Genomic DNA, 18,914 nt, shown 5'->3' with positions numbered 1-18,914 from the left:
AAGAGCACTAAATACATTTGCTACACTGAGAGTTGCATCTGGATCAGCTGCCTTGAAAATAAATCTAGCTTATTATAGCACCACTTGTTTTGTAAACTACAAATGTGAGAATTAGGAAAGACTCCTCCTAAAGATACCAATGGACCCTCAAACCCAACAGTAAACAGCATGGAATAAAAGCCTAAACACCCTCTCAGGAATGAGATCAGTGTATAGGATGGAGTGTTTATGTGTGTGTGTGTATCATGCAACAATGTGTGGCTTTTTAAAGATGAGGACATTTTTAAGGCTGCACGTTCATCCTGTTACATTTTAAAATGTACAAAGGAGACATTTGCCCACTAAACATAGCACTGCTTCTAAACAATCCCCCCGAAAGAGGTAGTGATGTGAAAGCAATTAAGTAGTTAGTAGTCTGGCAAAAGTACAGAAGCCCTGGCTGTACACTATATGCTAATCTGCACAAGGAGAGCTTGGGCAAAATAAGGTAAAAATCAAGACAGGAATTTAGTACTGGAGTCTTTGCATCTATTCTGAAGCCTGGAATGATGTTACATGTCAATAGTTATAGTCAGTTTTTCTCAGCTGCCGCCTACACAGCATTTGCTTGTGTTTATCTTACAGAGAGTCACTTTCAGCAGAATAGGCTTTTCTGGATGTGCTGGCAGCGCTGATTGCTCATCACTGATGGTTAACAGCCAAGAATTAAGTTAGACTTGGCTACCGCCAGTTTTCTTGTTCGGCCTACTCCCAAGCAGCTTTGCAGTTAAGGGGCAAGCCTGTTAAATCTTTCCAGATCCAGCATCTAGAAACTTACATGGTCCAGCATTTACACCGATCCTAGTGATATGCCTGAAAAACACAAAACACCTATTTAAGTTCTGATGGTGCCCGTCTTATTACTCAGCTGGGAGGTAGGTTTTGATGAGGATACATATCTCTCTGCAAAGGCTATTTAAATCCCACCCTCTCTTATGCATAAGGAGTTATGGGTAACTGAATTACCCAGACTAGCTTTTGTGCAACTCACTGTAAGTCTTGAGCAGTCTGAAAAAAGAAAGATTCCTAAATACTAGGAAACCAATTCTTGCTAAGCCCCAGGCCATACACCGCAGGACTAACATGAGCTGGGTCAGAACAGGTGACGACAGAGAAAGGCAATGATTATCTGTTGTTTACTACAAGGTAGATGAAGAAGGAAAGGATGCCTGGTAAGCTGGAAGAGAAAAGTGCTTTTGTTATCCTAGAGTGGTCATAGGGATGGAGTGGCAGCTTATAAGGGTGTCCTTTCTCCCTTTATTCCAAGACCAATTGGAACAATGTACACACTTCACCAGGAGGGGAATTGCAGGTGCCACCTTATTGCACATTTACTGACCCTAAATGCTTGGGACCCAGCAGGTTGCAGTTTTACTGCACACAGACTCCGTGCCCTTTCAAGTCATCCAGAATGGTAGGTTGCTAAGCAAAGGAGCAAGGGGACAGAAAGCTTTCAATATCACCTCCAAATTCTTGTGCAACTAGAATGGAAAAGACTGAGACATGAAAAGGAAAATTGATTCATAAAACTATGGGGCAAAAGGCTAATAAGTACTTTGCTATTTTTCTGCCCACCCAAACTGGCAACTCTTTTTAGAAGGAAGTTGGATCCCACCCGATCCTAGGGCGTTCAGTGTTTACAGAAATAGATCCCCCAAAGGGACTCTAGTTGGAGGTGACGGCTTAGGATCAGAGAGTCACATCATGTCCGTAAACATTCAGCATTTTTTAAAAAAAAAGTTAATTTAAACTTAATCAGTCCCAGCAAAGGCCAGCCAGCAAAATGAGCTGTGAACATGTTTGGGTGAAGCTATTGGCGGGGGCAGGGCAGAGGCTCCAGGTTGAAAATTATTTTTTTACGACAGTTGCATGCCAAACTGTAGGTGTAAGCTAGTCATGATCAAAGTTAATTCATAGTGAATTTAAAAAATATATGGGATTCTTCCAGGGAACGAAGGGCAGTAAATGTCACATAAATAAGAGGTTGCAGAGCTTAAGCTGTGTAACTGGTTAGAGCAGTTCAAGCAAGTAAGGTCACCGTTACCAAGACACAGCACTGAAAGTGACAGAAAGGGATGGGTGATGGCGGTGGCAGCAGCAGCTTCGCTTGGGATCAGCAACTGGAGGGAGAGATTTCCGCCACGCATAGAGACTGATTGACGTCATGAAGTAGCAACTAGTGTTCTCTTCTGCCTGCCCTCCAACCCATCCAGCGCTTTAGAAAAGGCAGCTTTGCTCTATTGCTTCCATGAGACACATTCACATTTGGTCCTTGTAGGATGGAGTCAAGGCCTCCCCTACAAAGTTCCACTGCCTATGGGGCCAACCTCTTCAGAACCAGGAGGCCACCCAACTAGTAGACAGATCCCCCTACTCTGAGGCAGCTATAAGTGCTTGTTTTAGGTCTTTATATGGTGGAGCCCACACAAAGCAGCCCCCTTCTCCTTTCCCTCCCCCACCCCAATATTAAACAATTCCCAATGGCTGTGGCCATTTGATAAAAACCTTTGTCAATAAATAAACATCAAGGTGATAGGTTGGGAATTGTCACACGGCTAGAGAAGGGCCCAAAGAGCATTCCTCAGAAGAGGGAAGCTCGCAGGCCCTCTCTGGAGATTGTGCCACCACATTCTGGGGCCGCAAACTGTCTTGTGGCACGTCTGTGTGGAGTGGCAGGCTTGGCAGAGGAACTTCAGGCTGACAGCTCTCAGAAGACAGGGGCTCGAAAGATACAGCAGCCTTCTCTGTTTCTACACTGCTTGTGGCTGTGGCTCTGCCGCAAGACACCAGTGAAGTCACAGGGACAGAGTAGATGCTTAGCTCCTTCTCCTCTGTGTAGCGAGGGGGCCCTTCAGGCTCCTCTGCTCTATTTTCCCCCTTCACCCCCAGCACTGACCTTTGGTCAACCTGATAGTACACAACAGGCCCATTGTTCAAGTAGGGTTGGCTGCCCTCAGCTGAGCTGGCTTGCTCAGAACTGTCCGTGAAACACAGAACAGAGGAACCTGGTGGCAGCTGAGCTTGAATGAGGATTGGTGTGGCGAGGCTTGGGCACATCCCTTCAGAGACAGACAGCGGCTCCTCCAAAATGCACACCCCCAAGCTTTCCATGCTGGAGCCGCTGCTAGAGTCTTCCTCGGCCTTCAGCCGCTCCAACTCCTCAGCTGTCTGAAGATGCATGACTGCCGTTTCATTCTCCGCCATGAACTCCTGGAAATCCTGGGTCTCTGGGGACTGGCTTCCCAGCCAGTCACTGCCGGAGCTATGAGGGGTCTCTTCATCCAGAACCTGGGCCCGGCTCACCTGCCGTTTATTCTCTAGCTCTAGTTTCATAATGGTGTGCAGGTAGTGAGTCCTCACCCGGATGGGATTGAATTCAATTCTCCCAGTCATGTTCCCACAACCATCTCTGGAACAGCCGCATGGGAAGGACATTCGGTCCACCTGGGTGGGGGAAGCGAAGGACAGTGAAAACTGGGCCTGTGTGAGAACCGAGGAAGTGATTGGAAGAATGAAAGCTTGGCTAAAATGAGAGTAAGTGAACAGATAGGAAATTAAGTCAGATGAAAAATGTAAAATCCACGTAAGCTGTTATCAAAAAGCAATCGGCTAGATAGCCCGCAAGCAACCCAGAATCCGTACCCCCCCCCACATCCCATTCAATTCTTTCCCCCAGTAAACCTACCTATAAATCTTGCATTTCAAGGAGAAATCAAAAGAAATAAAGAATGGCCTGGAGTATGTCAGATTCGATCCATTGTGAAAGAAAGAATGTGCTCTTTTGACACTTCATTTATCAAGCCATCAAATGCTCTTTCAGAACAAAAGCATTTTCAGGAAAGAGGACCTGAAATCCTTTACCAGAGAGCTAGACATTTAGTGTGCAAAAGATGTGGTGCAAAAGAGGCAAAGAGAGTGAGTGAGAATGACTTTGCCAAGAAAATATTAAGAGCAGAAATGCCAATGCACACATTCCACATGTGGGGGGGGAAAAAAAGCAAAATGCTACAGATGAGAACAATGCAGAGCATGAAATTTCATTCTGGAGAGATTACCCAGCAGCTTAGATGTTGGGAATCAAAAGTGAAGTAACTTAAGACTTCCTATAATTAAGACTTCTGGATTCTGAACATCCCTTTGTCTCTTCGTTTTGTCTAAGAAGCATAACACCGTAAATCAAATACTATGAAAATGTGGTTAAACTTGCACAAACGCTGCATAATTTAAGTTAACATTTGACTGGATTCTTTCACGCGCTCGTTTCATATAGCGGCCAAGAGAGAGAAGCAGAAGAACTGCGGATTCCCACATGCATATCTACAGTGACTTCACATCATCCTGGAAAGCTAGCGCTATTTCCTCAAGACCGTCTCATTTTTTTTTAGCTCCCCATCCCAGAGGCTGGCTGCCATCTTGTCGTTTGTTTTTCTCCACAAACTCAAGCAGGATCTTCCCTCCAGAATTATTCACTTCTTTTTTAAACTTCAGTCTTGGAGCATCTAAGGGGACAATACATCCTATCACCCCTTAAGGCTTTGTAGGTGGGCAGAGAGGAGCCCTCTTTAAAAATCACCTCTAATACGATCGGATTCGACACATGAAACAAGGCTTGAGTGGACCCCGCTCCATATCAAAAAGACACGCAGGCAACAAGGGATACGGTTCAGGCCAAAGCCTAGCGGTTTCTTCCCCACTGACCTGGCATTTAATTCCAGCCTGGCTACAGGCACAGGCCTCAGGGTCACAGTACAGCCGGCAGTCACACCCACATTCTTCTCGCGAGAGGCGGATGGCCCGGAGTTCTTGTTTTTCCTCTGCATCGATGCGATGAACCCCAGAGGCTCGAAGTAGAGCTCGCCGCCGCTTGGTGGGCAACGGCTGTAAGAAGAAGTAGTCGTCCACCTCCACGTTCTCTACATCGAGGTCATCATCGGAGACATCCTCAAGTGTCAAGCCATCAGCCTCTTCGGACTCCACGGTTCCATTCTTGGTCAGCTTAGGGGAGGGTGTGGGAAAGAACAGAGAACACAACAGACACAGACACCAGCAAAGTTAATCTTGAAATTGAAATCCCATCAGTTTTCAGTCTGGAAAGAAAAAAAGACAAATGATTTCCCTGAGTTTAACTGGGCTGCAAAGGTCACCCGTTTCCTCCAAATAGCGATTCCTCCCAGGCTGTGAGTTTTGACAATGATACGGTTTTCTGCACTGTCAAAGCTGAAGTAAGCCCAAAAGCTTGCTGGACAGAGAAGAGATCAAGTTCTAACAGTGATCCAGCTTTATATGCACAGGCCTTTATATGACTCGCCTTTGCACATGCAAGCCTTCAAGCTACCACACAAGCCATACCCTTGTTAGAAAAGATTATGGGCTTTGATAGCTCTTGGCTTGTGCAGGCAGATCATGATCACTTAAGAGATAGTAGTTTAGTTCTTTGCACGTTCCCCAGTTCCGTGCCCATCCCTTCTGAACCTTTACCCAACCCATCTGTCCCTTAAAATCTGCCCCCTCAAACAGAATGTTATCAGAGGGAGGTATGTTTAATTTATTTGAGGTGGGAAATTTTAAAACATGGTTTGATCAATGGTAACCTCCATACAATCCTGTAGATCTCATTTCCCCTCCCAAGAGGGGAATCATGGGCAACATGGAAGCAGTATTCACATCTTTACCAAAAAAAGTCAGAAGTTATATTTTTTTGGTAGATATTTCTCTCACTGACAGCAACCTCAATTTTTTCCTCTTTCCTCGCCCCCCTCCCTCCTATTTTTTAAAATGTTTTCTTTTGGTTTTTATACCCTTCGTAAAATGCAATAAAAATTCAAAATTAAAAAAAAAACCACAAAGCTGATGGCAAAAACAAAGCGAGTAGTAGTGTTTCATCAGAGTAGCCGTGGTATTACAAAGGACCATTCCTGAGAGACATGATGCAACACAGCCGAGGGCTGAGGTGAGAGCTAAGCTCTGCTTGAGCACTGCAATCCTGTCTCCTCCATTTTCTGAGGGAAGCAGTGTGACAGGTGGAGCCTGGATTTGGGAATTCTAGAACCTTGAGGGGGCGGGAGTGGGGGGGTGTCTGAGGGTGACCTTGATCCAATCATTACATCATGACTTTGCTGAGACACTAAACACATTTGCAGCTTGATGTTTCTTACACCAAGCAGATGACGGACACCACCATTCGCATTGCTGGCCATGTGGAAAGCACAGTAATTTTTCTACTGGCAGACGCAGCCTGTCCTCAAGGGCAAAGCAGAAAGTACACTTGGCTGATTTGTGCCTCATACAAAATAACAAAAACAAAAAAACCCTCATCGTCTGCTGAACAGAGTACAAATTTGTTTCACCTCCAATCTTGGGAGGGGAGAAGACTTGTGTGAGGGGTTTTTTTTTTTTTTTTGGGCAGAGACGTGGCAGCTAGAGGGGAAAAAAGATGCTGTAGATTGTTGTAAGATAACAAATAAGCTCCGAAGGTGGCGGAACAAAGATCAGATACGTGAGAGAGCAGAACTGACGTTAAAAATGACAGAGTTGCATGACAAATATAGAAATGAAACCTTTAAAATGTAGCTGATAGGACCTTCAACGTTTCTGTGCCACTAACAGACCGTGAAAGGGAAAAATGGATTTTCAGAATGCCAAATTCTCCGTGGAATGAATATACAAAGCCCTCATGTTTTAGAAAAGCACTTTGCATGTTCCCCATAGGCTTCAGGAACACCATAGTTTTATTACCAAAGCTGCAGCTACTTTTTTGGAAAGCCGGCTGGGTAACTTTGGGCCGGTGACTGACTCTCTCTCAGCCCAATCCACCTCACAGGGTTGTTGTAGTGGGGAAAACAGGAGGAGGAAGGTGAGTTAGATATGTTTGCTGCCTAGGGTTATTTATAAAAATAATAAAGTTGGGAAATAAATACATAAATAAGCAGGCTTCTTTTCAGACATACTCCAACTCAACATACAAGAAAGGCTGGATTGGTATCCAGGACCAGATGCTCATACGTACAACCAAAAACACCATAAACAGCCACCACAGAAAGCTAGCAAGCTAGTTAGCAAGTCGCAACCTAGATCCTTCTCTTTTCCACTTTCTGGAGAAGGTGGCATATGCATAAACAAGGATGGATCGTATAAGGACAAAGCCAGACCTTGAAGCAGTGCAGTTCGGAAACTGGTTTCTTTTATCAACTATAAGAAGTAGGCCAGAGTTGCAGGACTACAGAGTGGAATATTTGTCCTTTTGGCTAAGCTGGTTGCCATGGTAGCAAGAGAATGATTGGACCGTCTATGTTTTTTGACAGAAGCATTCAATTCAGTAAGGGAAACCCAGTTGCTAGGCAACCTACAGGACACACCAACCAGGCTGCCAGGAGGCATGATAAGGAGATGGACTGAACAGGAAGCTTGCTGGAGGAGGCTAAAAGGGGAGAGGCTTTTGCTGCAGTTGCCGAGCCTTCCCATGAATCAAGCTGACACAAAACAGAGGCTAGAAAACTGGTTGGCATGACTAGCAGTACTTGTCTCTTGGCTGTGAGGGCCAGGAATCCTTAGCTTTTCCTCAGAAAGCTCCTCTCTGACCCTTTCTCATCAAGCCCCAGAGGGAAAGCTCTTGTCAACTTCACATTCATTCACTTCAAGAAGAAATTCTTCAACGCTCATTTTCACATTACCAGCGGCATTTCTCATATTCCAATCCAGATGGAGGACTGTATGTAGTCTATGAAATATGGAGAAATCCAGGGAAAAAAATGGACTTTGGTTCGGGGCGTAACATAATGGAATAGACAGGAAATAAAACCAAAATGCAAAATAATCAGACATGCATATTTGGAATACTATTTCTTAATAACTGCAGAGACAGACAAATAAGAGAGTCCAGGCAAATGCACCAAAGCAGGGGTCTCCAACCTTGGCAACTTTAAGACTTGTGGACTTCAACTCCCAGCAAAGCTGGCTGAGGAACTCTGGGAGTTGAAGTCCACAAGTCTTAAAGTTGCCAAGGTTGGAGACCCGTGCACCAAAGAACCATATGATCCTCTAGTTCAGGGGTGTCAAATCGGTGGCCCATGGGCCAGAAGTGTCATGCGCAGGCCACGCTCACCCCAGCTCCGCAAAGGGAAGAAAGTCGCGATACGTCATGTGACAGTAACATGACGCGGCGAGTTTGACACCCGTGGTCTAGGTCTTCTCTACCACTTCCCACAGGTAGGCCTGATATGAACTCACTGTATCAAATTGGGAAAAGGATTACAGGCATTCAAAATCAATTCCCAACCTTGCTATATTCACTACATAGGTATGAAAATAGGATCAAGCTGCAGCACCAAAAACTCTGCAAATGAGGGACCAAAAAGGACTTTTCAGCATGCCAAAAGCCTACCTTCATTTTCTTGGCGTGGAGCTTCTCCTCCTTCAGGTGTTCTCGAAGGATCTCACGGTGATTCACTTCCTGCTCTTGGGCAAATTCACCAAGGGTGTACCTGCGGACAGAGTTATGCCGCTGGGCCATGCCCAGGGAACTGCCCCCTTGGCTAGGAACGCTGGTAAATCCCTGACGCCTTGCAAAGTAGTACACGGTCACCTGGTCGAAGCGCACGTTCTTTCTACGCAGTTGTTTCTGCCTTTTTAAGATGGAGGTTGCTGAGGTGTAAGAAAGCAAAACAGAAACACCGCTTGAAAATTGAAGCAAGGATGGGTCTCCTGTCACACACCCCATTTAATATTTTCTTCATTGTTACAGAGCACCCGTGGCAAATGTTGTTTGAAGAATGTGTCTTCCACCATAGCAGCTTTCAAAATCTCCCACACTGACACATACCTGCCACTTAATTCTTAAGCACTAGACAGGATTCTGAGCATGTTCCAGGATATAAAGAGCACTGGCCGAAGCCCGCAGGGTTTTATTGTAGCTCTGAATAACCAAGAGTGAAGTCTGTAAGCTATTTAAAATTCTGGCTGTGCACCACACAGGCGTATTAATAGTGACAGGCAAGCTGCCTTTCCAGAAATCTGGGAAATACTGAGAAATCTTAAGGTTCTGTAGAATCAATCGTAATTGATTTTTCAAATGCCACTAATGATGTAAAACAACAGGCATGGCATTGTTTTGTCAAGTCAGGTCCTTATCCAGCAAATCATCTTTTCCCATCTAACCTCCTTCTCCAATCATAACCAGCAATGAAATTAACATAGGCAAGCCTATCTGAGTAACAATCATTAGGGCAGAATGTAAGCTGTTTGAACTAACGGCTCTTCTCCTGAACTAAGACTAAAGTGCTGGAACGAATAGCCTGATTAATTTCTTATAACTCTTCATGCTCCAAGAGTGGATAAAAGAGGGGAAATCAATATGACTAGGAAGAACACGAGGGCAGACACATGATCCTAGGAAAAGGCACAGCTGCTTTAGGGAATTTATTTATTTTACTAGGCTCATACGCTATTCTAATCATGTCTGACTCTGAGCAGCTTACCGAGATCCAGAACAGTAATAAGGTTAATAGCTAAACAGAAAAATGTAACCAACGTAAGAAATAACACCCAGCACTGAGGAACAACCATAATAGTGTGTATTTATTATCTCCTGGGTTCAGCCAAATGCATTCAGTCAGGAGAGACTGAAGTGGTTCCCTCAAGACTTGCTGTAATTAGCCAGATCTTGTAAAAAGCTTACCGGATTGGCAGCTATCTGATATCAGGGGAGCACTGCTTCAGAAAAGGGGAGACAGGGACAGAAAAAAGAGCAGCCTTCTCTTCCACATCTCACACAAATGGGGAACGGGGTGGGGGTGGGGTAGAGAACACCAGAGGAATGCAGTGGATCATTCACCTCCTCCAACTGGCACAAAAGCATTTTTCGGCCTTGACTCCTAAGTGCTACGCAGTCCTGCTAATCAAGGTATTATGGACTACTAATCCAGCAGTCCTCAACCTTTCTGGCTTGGCGGCCCGGGGGGGGGAGGAGGGAGAGGGGATGGTTCTGTACGGCAGCAGGAGTGTGCGTGATCAGCTCCATTTGTGCCAATGAAGTAATGGTGTGCCTGCCACTCATACAAATGGAGCTTCGTGTGTGCGTGTGCGTGTGCGTGTGTGCGCGTGCTTGCACCCGTTGTTCTTGCAAGCGGAGCTGGGTGCGCATGTTCGTCCACCACTTGTGTGGCCTGGTTCCGAAAGGGACGTGACCTGAGGGTTGGGGACCTCTGAACTAGTCAAGCCTATACAGAGCATCTAAGAACAATAGCAACTTTTCACATGATTTGCTTCTATTGCACCCAATAGACCAGGGGTGTCCAAACTATGGCCCGCGGGCCAACTGCGGCCCGCGGGTCAGTTTTTATTGGCCCGCAGCAAATTCTGAAAGTATAATTGAATATGGCCCTTTTCGGCCGCCTCCCGGTGCTTGCCCGGTGGTTCGCTGCGAGGCTCGCAGCTCCTCCCCATGGGTGGGGAATAATGAAGGGAGGGGGCAGAGGAGGCGGCAAGCGGGAAAGAGGCTGCTGGCCGTGCCCGACCCCAGCAGTTCTACCCTCGCCTTCCTCGGGCCGCCTGGCGAGGCTCCTCGCACCTCCACCCCTTGGGCAGGGAATAATGAAGGGAGTTTCAAGTTCATACCAAATACAAAACAAAAGCCAAGATCAGGGGTGTCCAAACTTGGTCTCTTTAAGACTTGTGGACTTCAATTCCCAGAGTTCCTCAGCCACACCCCAAAATAAGCCACGCCCACAGAACTGGTACGAAAAAAAATTAGCCCTCCCCTCCCCCCCCATTCAATGGTGTGGCCCGGGCCTTTGCTTATTTTTCTATATTTGGCCCTCACCAAAAAAACTTTGGACACCCCTGCAATAGACCAAAAACAGCAAAAGTGGGGATATATATTCTACTAGGATCAGACTGGGGGGAAAAAGACTACTATGCATACTTTTATTAGAATTATTAACTCCGTAAGATGGAAGTGTCTCATAATAACTTCACATTCATTACATGACCGATTTTGGTCAGACCTGTCCAACTTATTGGATGGATCTGGGTCAAAGAACACTGACTAAAAGAAATTATAGGCTGTCTTTAGGCTGCTCTTGACAAACTTTGATTGGTTGGCAACACAGAAGCAGCTAGACTGAGTGTTGGCAACCCGTGGCTTCAGAGCCGCATGCAGCTCTTTCACCCCTCTGCTGCGGCTCCCTGTGCCCTGTCACAGCAGAGGGATGAAAGAGTTGTCGCCCTATCGCAGCGGTGGGAGTGGCCGGTGCCTTAGTGTGGGAGTGAAGAGCCCCTGTATTTGCCTTTGCACAGCAACAGGATTCCGCTTTCGTTGTACATTTGCTACTGCTGCCAGCAAAGAAGGCTGGGAGAGAACAGCGAGGGCGGATCTTGCGGGGTGGGGGGCCATCTCCCAAGCCTGACTTTCCTTCTCCCTCATTGCCAGGGCCAAGAGAAAGGGGGAGGCGTGGAGAAGTGCTCCCCTCCCCTGGCCGAGCACAAAAGCCCGGTGTGGGCGGCGGCTGGCCCAGCAGAAACGCCCCCATTGGTGAGTCGGACGGTGGAGAGGCCTGGCCCGGCTCTCATAGATATCCCACTATTCGGCACCTCCAACACGAGCTGCCACCTTTGAAATGTGCCACATCTTTGAGGAACCTGGGCAATGATGGCTGGGGCCATGGGTGGGGCAGCGGAGGGGTCAGAGCTGCTCCCCCACTTCAGCAAGCTGGGCTTGGATGAGTGTGGAGTGTTGCAGGCTGAGCGCCGGTGGGTCAGAAGGCGTGCTCTGACGTCACCCCAACATGGGTTTCCAGCACACGATCCTCTGTCCCGAAGTGGGATTGAGTGGGGGGTAGGAAGCAGGGAAGGGTAGGGGGGCTTCTAGGAGGAGAAGTCCAGCTGACTTTTCTTTTGGCGTGGGGGGGGGGGAAGACCAATAACAGTGCCTTGCCTTGCAGTTCCTTGCGCATCACAGTGGAAATGTGCTTCACAATGGGGGAGACTGGGTCCCCTCCTCCTCCAGGAGCCCATTCCCTGCCCCACTCACCCCTGGCTGCTCTCTCTCGGCATGGAGAGCAGGTTGCGCGTCTAGCACTAACCAACTGTTGTTTCCTGCTGCAGTCGGACAGCGAGCAAGAGACAGAGAGAGAGAAACAGATTCGGCTTGATACAGCTCTGTCTGCTCCCTATCTCTGCCTTTGCCCAGTTTTGCAAGGATTCAGCGGACGCTGTCTTGGTGATGGGGGACGGGTCATCCCATACTTTGCCTGCCAAGTGTATTCGGCGACGCCCAGGGACTACATTTTCCGGCCACTTCGGCCTGAGTTGCAGGATGTGTAGGAGTGCTTGTCTGAGTGTGCTACTGCTGGGGATGATGCTTCTCTGAAGTGTGTGCAGCACTCTAAGGTAGCAACCTCATGGCGCTGTGATGTAACAGCCTGACAGTCACTCCTTTTGCAACGCAAGGTTTATCTTTGTATCTTTCCAGAGACAGAGAGAACGTGGCCAAATTTCCTTACAGTTATTCCCTGGGTGTGTGGGTTGAGAAGTAGGGGTGGGGAGTGAGGGGAGGGGAGAGAGAGAGAGATGAGAGAGAGAGAGAGATGAGAGAGAGGGAGGGAGAGAGGGAGAGGGAGACAGAGAGATGAGAGAAGGGAGGGAGGGAGAGGGAGAGAGGGAAAGAGAAAGAGAGGGAGGGAGAAAGAGAGATGGGAGAGAAGGAGGGAGAGAGAAAGAGATACTCGTTTCCCATAGAAAACACTGGGTACTACAAAACCTGGGTAGGCATGGCTGGGGTGTGTGTCATATGACTAGATGGGAGTGAGTGACGTCGAGCTGGCCACACCCACCCAGATTTTTGTGGCTGCTGGTGTTTTGTTTTCTGTGGGAAAGGGGTCCAACTGGTTCAGGTTGCAGACCCCTGAGCTAGGCAGAAGTCCATACTTACTACTCTTGCTTTACCTCAGAAGTCATCCCATTCTTGCAAAAGTCTGACCCCATGGAAGACTTTCTTGATGAAGCAAGGCTTCAGTGACTAACAGATGGAACAGGTAAATTCTTCAAGAAGTACTGCTAGAATTAATGCCGATGATGCAGTTAGTCCTTGACTTACAACCATTTGTTTAGTGATTGTTTAAAATTAAAGTGCTGCTGAAAAAATTGACTTATGACCAGTGATCACACTTCTAGGCACTTGGCAACTAGCTCACACTTATGACAGCTGCAGCGTCTGGGGCAGGGGAATGGGTTATGCAATCACCATTTGCAATTGTCCCTGCCTGCTTATGACAAGCAAAATCAACAAGGGAAGTTGGATTCACTTAGTGACCATGTGGTTCACTTAATGGTTGCAGCAAAAAATTAGACATGGTCACAGGATGACTTAACAACCACATTACTTAGCAACAGAAGTTCCAGGCCCAATTGCGGTCGTAGGTTGAGTCCACCCCTATGGAGTGAACCGTGTTTGAAAAAACCCTCTAATGCCAACACTTACGAATGAAGCCTGAGGAGCTTGGAGGATTGACGCTGTCGCAGCTGTCTGCGCTGTCGCTGTTGGAGATCTCATCGTCAGAATTGGAAATGGGCGAGCCCACGTCCACATCGTCAAACTTCCTCTTGAGGCCGGCACTTGCGATGGCATCCATTTGTCCCTGGCTCGCATGGAGAGCCAAAGAGCAGAAGAGAGATTTGTATTAGCTGAAGATTTCTGACTCCAGGCCTACTGATGGGAGTTTACCAGGTACCTAGTATGGACAAAGAGAGGAAAGGATTAGTGACTTTACTTCATGTCGTGCACCTGCGACACACAGGATGTTTGGACATTGTAGTAAGTCAGCTCCTGTAGGTGCTGTGTATTTCTTTCTTCTCTGGCTGCTCCCCATTATTATTTTCCCCCAGAGATGAATTAAATCAGGGGTCTCCAGCCTTGGTCCCTTTAAGACTTGTGGACTTCAACTCCCAGAGACCCTCAGCTGAGGGTCTCTGGGAGTTGAAGTCCACAAGTCTTAAAGGGACCAAGGTTGGAGACCCCTGAATTAAATGGCTTCTAAGAAGAGCCACGTATGTCAGACTGATTCCCGTTCATATATTACAGACATTAGTCACTCTTCACAAAATGGCATGAGCTGCTTTTCATCCATTAAAAGCTATCTATTACTTATTGGGTGGCACCAGTAAACAGACAATATGCTGGGAATCAAGAGCATGAGATGCCCACCTGCAGCTCTCAGAACCTTTTAAGCCAGGAGTGGCCAAAAGTTGATAACCAAGGAATTGCCAACTTTTTATTGAGTTCTGCAGGAGCTTTGGAAGTACTAAGCCTGATTTAAACTGCTGCATACTCAACAAATATTTTCAGGTTTCTATAGGTAGTCCTCGACTTACATCCAATCGTTTAATGACCAAAGATACAAAGGCACTGACAAAAATTGACAGGACCAGTTTTCCCACATAGGGCCGTTGCAGTATCCCCGTGGCCACGTGATCAAAACTTCGGGCTCCCGACAATCAGCAGTTGCTCGGTCATGTGATCACCCTTTGCTTCTGACAAGCAAAGTCAATAGGGGGGGGGGGGAAGGAGCCAGATTCGCTTAATAACCACATGATTCACTTAACAACTGCAGTGATTCGCTTAACTACGGCAAAAAAGACTGCAGAATAGAGAAAAACTCACTTCACAACTGCCTTGCTTAGCAACGGAATGTTGGCCTCAGCTGTGGTCACAAGTCAACCTGTACAGATAGTCCTCGACTTACAACAGTTTGTTTAGTGACCGTTCAAAGTTACAACGGCACTGAAAAAAAGTGACTTTTCACACATTTCTCACACTTTTGACCCATGCAGTATCCCTATGATCATATGATCAAAATTCAGAGGCTTGGCCAACGGTTCATATTTATGATAATTGCTGTGTACCAAGATCATTTTTGCAAATTTCTGACAAGCTATTGTGACCCAGGCCCAAGTAGGTAGTAGGAAACTCAGTCCGTGAAACAAACAAACAAACTTTATTCGAACAGCTGAGAATTACTTCATTCCCAGCGTAGTTCAACTAAATTAAAACAAATTCCTCCCAACACAAATTCCTCAGTCCTATTGCAAACCTTGGTCCAATTAGGCAAACTGCCAAAGGCCTTTCTTGGCAAACATTCAGAAGTCTCAAAAATAAATGCCAGAGGTAGACGAAGCAGAAGACAAAGCTACCAACATTGTTTGGTAGCTTTGCAAAGCCTGCAATTACTGCAGGTTCAAGTCCCACCAGGCCCAAGGTTGACTCAGCCTTCCATCCTTTATAAGGTAGGTAAAATGAGGACCCAGATTGTTGGGGGCAATAAGTTGACTTTGTATATAATATACAAATGGATGAAGACTATTGCTTGACATAGTGTAAGCCGCCCTGAGTCTTCGGAGAAGGGCGGGATATAAATGCAAATAAAAAAAAAAAAGCCCAAACGCCGTTGCTGGTCTGTTTTAAGCATTATGGGAGGGGCCAATCATCTCTTGGTCCTACTCCTGAGTTGTCCTTTTTGCTTGAGCTGCTTTTGCCTTCTGGTAGCTCTTCTTATGCGTGCATTAGGAACAGGCTCCTCCTGTTCCTCTGCCTCACTACTATCGGCTCTGGAGACTCTGGAGTCTGCACCTCACTCCCTGATGGTCCTTGCCTCACCTCAGCCTCATTGCTGTCCAACTCCGTTGCCAGCTCCGCAGGCTGCTGGCAGTCCACAACACAAGCAAAGTCAATGGGGAAGCCAGATTCACTTAACAACCGTGTTAGTAACTTAACAACTGCAATGATTTACTTAACAACTGTGGAAAGAAAGATCGTAAAATGGGGCAAAAATCACTTAACGAATGTCTCGCTTAACAACAGAAATGGTGAGCTCAATTATGGTCATAAGTCGAGGACTACCTGGATACATTTTTATCTGGTCTATTCATACATTAATGAAAAACTCAGACCAGGCTGCTTTCTGTAAATGCTTTCTTGGCATCCAACAATCAAACACAGTTCCTCCCTCCCCAGTGAACATAATGCACTAAAAGTGACTTTTGGAGGGGTGGGTGGAGTTCAAGTCAGCGTTGATTCCTGGCAACAGCCTGGACAAGTTCCTACAGTTTTCCTGGCAAGATTTTCAGAAGGGGTTTGCCAATGCTTTCTTCCTAGAGCTGCTCAATCTTCTGGTTTCTAGCTTTTATCATTACACCAAATTGGCTCTCACAAAAGTGGCCCAGCAAATATATACGCAAAGTCTTCAGGGTCTTCCTCATACCAAGACATGTCTACCTTCTTATCCACTTAACCACAAACTTTGGTATGTTTCCTGACTGAAAATGAAGTAAAAGTATTTTATATGCAGAGTACAAAAACTGGCTATAGTTAGGTCATTTTGCAACAATTATAAGTTTGTAGACTTTATACAAAACTGGTGGGTATTCTGAAGCCAGTCCTGTCATACAGCTGGGTTCAAAAATTCATCTGTCAAAATTCCTAAAATTCAGCTGTCTTCCTGCCACGGCTTTTCGAGAACTAACCTTCTTCAAACCAGTAAAAAAGGTTTGTAGACCTCCACACAAGGGAGAGAAAAAGTGCTTAAAATTATGGTGATGCCTTCTATCAAATTATCATGAAAGTTCATATTTTTTAAAAAATGGAAATGAACCAGCAAAGGGGTTAGGGGGGTGGGACTCTTGGGGTTTGTATAACTGGGAAAAGAATCCGGAAGTTCAGTTTTGGAATAATGTCAAGGTTCCAGAAAAACCTCTTCTGCATAAAAAAACCTCAGAAGCCATTGTCTTTCAGAGTTCTTTACTAGCATAAGGAAACTGGCACACGATGAGTGAAATTCCAAAACTGAACTTCCGGATTCTTTTCCCAGTTATACAAACCCCAAGAGTCCCACCCCCCTAACCCCTTTGCCGGTCACATGGTCCCACGTTCTCCCAGTTCATTCGAATATCTTCTCGCCACTCCTCCTGCAGATGTGAACACCATCCGACCTTGATCGCTTGAAGAATGTTACCATACCCCTCAACCCCCCTTCTTCCCCTCAGGGAAAAAATGTGGCAGCGTCTGGAACCCTAAAACCTAGTATGGTTTCCAGGCCTGACAGGTTACCTTGCAACATCCATAAAGGTATCTTCACTTAGCAACCACAATTGGGGCCAGTATCCCTATTTCTAAATGCTGTGGTCGCTAAGTGGAAAATCATATGACCACACAATGATTGCCTTACAACCTCACTTCCTCTTTGGCCATGAAATGAAATATCATGTGACTGCAAATTGTAATATTTTTTTTTCCAGTTGTGAAATGCCCAAATGGCAATTATAACCATGGGATGCTGCAACAGTTATAATGAGAGGATTTGTTGCAAAATGTGTTGGTAAGCAAGGACTATCTGTATCTACTTTCCCATAACGACAGAAAAGATTTGCTTCTATCTGCTAGGACCAACCTGCCTTTTTTACCTGCTAAAAAAAAGAAAGCAGATTGGTTTGTCAGGGAAAAAACTGCAAGTGTTGAATTTTGAAATTCTGGTTTTCTGCCCCCTGCTTTGTTCACTAACAGCTAAAGCCAAGGCTCTTTGAACCTTAGAGAGGGGCCTGATGCCAAGACGGTGGACTCCTTGCTATTTCTGTTATATATTTTTTTAGACATAAATGCCCACTTGTTGCTTATGAAATGCTAGGCATTCTACAATTAAAACTGAAGGCTCTGAAGGTACCCGTTGTTTTCAAATTCCTGACCATGTTTACAAATCAGACATGTGTGCCGTGCTTTCCGTGTAGTTAAATCTATATTTATTTTTATGGAATGAATATACGTCATTGGAAGATGCATAAACATTTCTGGTAAAAAGCAACAAGATAATCTGAATTGGCTTCAATACAGTAGCAGCCAGTAGGGAAATGCAACCATCTTACCATATGATGCACCAAGGGATATACTTGTTTATGCCGATTATACTGGGGAAAGTTACCCAGCTGTTATTCAATAATATAAATATCGACACTGATATCTTTTAAATGTAGTCACCGATTTTTTATTTTTTTTAATAAAGGTGGCCCAGACCAATTTTGGTGTGATTGGCTGTCTGGCTAAGTCATGGCCAACAACAGATGTTTCAAAGAAAGGTGTATCAGAAGTTCAACCTTAGTCAGGAGCCTCATAATCCTATTCTGTGGCAGTCAAATCCTTATCTCCAACAGTGAGAGATGAAGTTAAGCCTTAGGAGACATGCGCAACAGGGTTTAATTTAGATGCAGCAGACCTGATGACCTATTTCAGCAAGGCTTAGCCTGCATGAGCGTAACGGAAACCGAGGTTCCATAGTAATATTGTTTTTACATACCGTATATACTCGAATATAAGCCGATCCGAGTATAAGCCGAGGTCCCCAATTTTACCCCAAAAACTGGGGTAAACTGGGGACTCGAGTATAAGCCGAGGGTGGGAAATGAGGCACCTACCGGTTGGGGAAACCCTCCCTCCCCCCCGCCCTCTCACTGCACCGGCAGGGCTTCCCCGCGCCGTCCGGTAAAATGTGAAAAAAAGAAAAGAAAAAAAAACTCGAGTATAAGCCGTATATACTCGAGTATAAGCCGAGGGGCTTAAAAAAAAAAACTCGAGTATAAGCCGTATAGACCCGAGTATAAGCCGAGGGGACGTTTTTCAGCACAAAAAACGTGCTGAAAAACTCGGCTTATACTCGAGTATATACGGTACTTTAAAAACAGTTAATGGCAACAAGATAAGCTAGGAAACTTGCCAACCTCAGTGCCGAATGAAAGCCACAATAAAAAAATAGGCAACACGGTCCCAATGAAAAAATTCCCAACTGTTACCCTGTTTTCCCCAAAATAAGACATCCCCTGGTAATAAACCCAATCGGGCT

At 45.8% G+C, this 18,914-nt stretch overlaps 2 protein-coding genes across 4 annotated transcripts in view; one reads left to right on the top strand and one right to left on the bottom strand.

Annotated features, from left to right (window-relative positions):
• Nucleotides 1-18,914, top strand: part of LETMD1 (LETM1 domain containing 1) — a 44,406-nt gene that overhangs the window by 22,089 nt on the left and 3,403 nt on the right. Inside the window, exon 9 of one of the 2 annotated variants that reach the window (XM_058166465.1) lies at nucleotides 12,984-13,466. The exons of the other annotated variant lie outside the window; for it this stretch is intronic. Coding sequence (XP_058022448.1) covers nucleotides 12,984-13,051 — 68 coding nt within the window. The 3' untranslated portion in view covers nucleotides 13,052-13,466. Of the gene's footprint in view, nucleotides 1-12,983; nucleotides 13,467-18,914 lie in introns of those variants that run through there. 2 annotated transcript variants of the gene reach the window in all.
• Nucleotides 2,509-18,914, bottom strand: part of CSRNP2 (cysteine and serine rich nuclear protein 2) — a 46,045-nt gene continuing 29,639 nt past the window's right edge. For both annotated transcript variants that reach the window (XM_058166460.1, XM_058166461.1), the window contains 4 exons: nucleotides 13,514-13,763; nucleotides 8,420-8,679; nucleotides 4,738-5,034; nucleotides 2,509-3,483 (listed from right to left, as the gene is read on the bottom strand). In XM_058166460.1, coding sequence (XP_058022443.1) covers nucleotides 2,587-3,483; nucleotides 4,738-5,034; nucleotides 8,420-8,679; nucleotides 13,514-13,664 — 1,605 coding nt within the window. In that variant the 5' untranslated portion in view covers nucleotides 13,665-13,763 and the 3' untranslated portion in view covers nucleotides 2,509-2,586. The remainder of the gene's footprint in view (nucleotides 3,484-4,737; nucleotides 5,035-8,419; nucleotides 8,680-13,513; nucleotides 13,764-18,914) is intronic.

The sequence above is a fragment of the Ahaetulla prasina genome, chromosome 2 (assembly GCF_028640845.1).
Source record: "Ahaetulla prasina isolate Xishuangbanna chromosome 2, ASM2864084v1, whole genome shotgun sequence".
Taxonomy (NCBI): Eukaryota; Metazoa; Chordata; class Lepidosauria; order Squamata; family Colubridae; genus Ahaetulla; species Ahaetulla prasina.
This window is presented reverse-complemented; position numbering and strand designations above follow the sequence as displayed.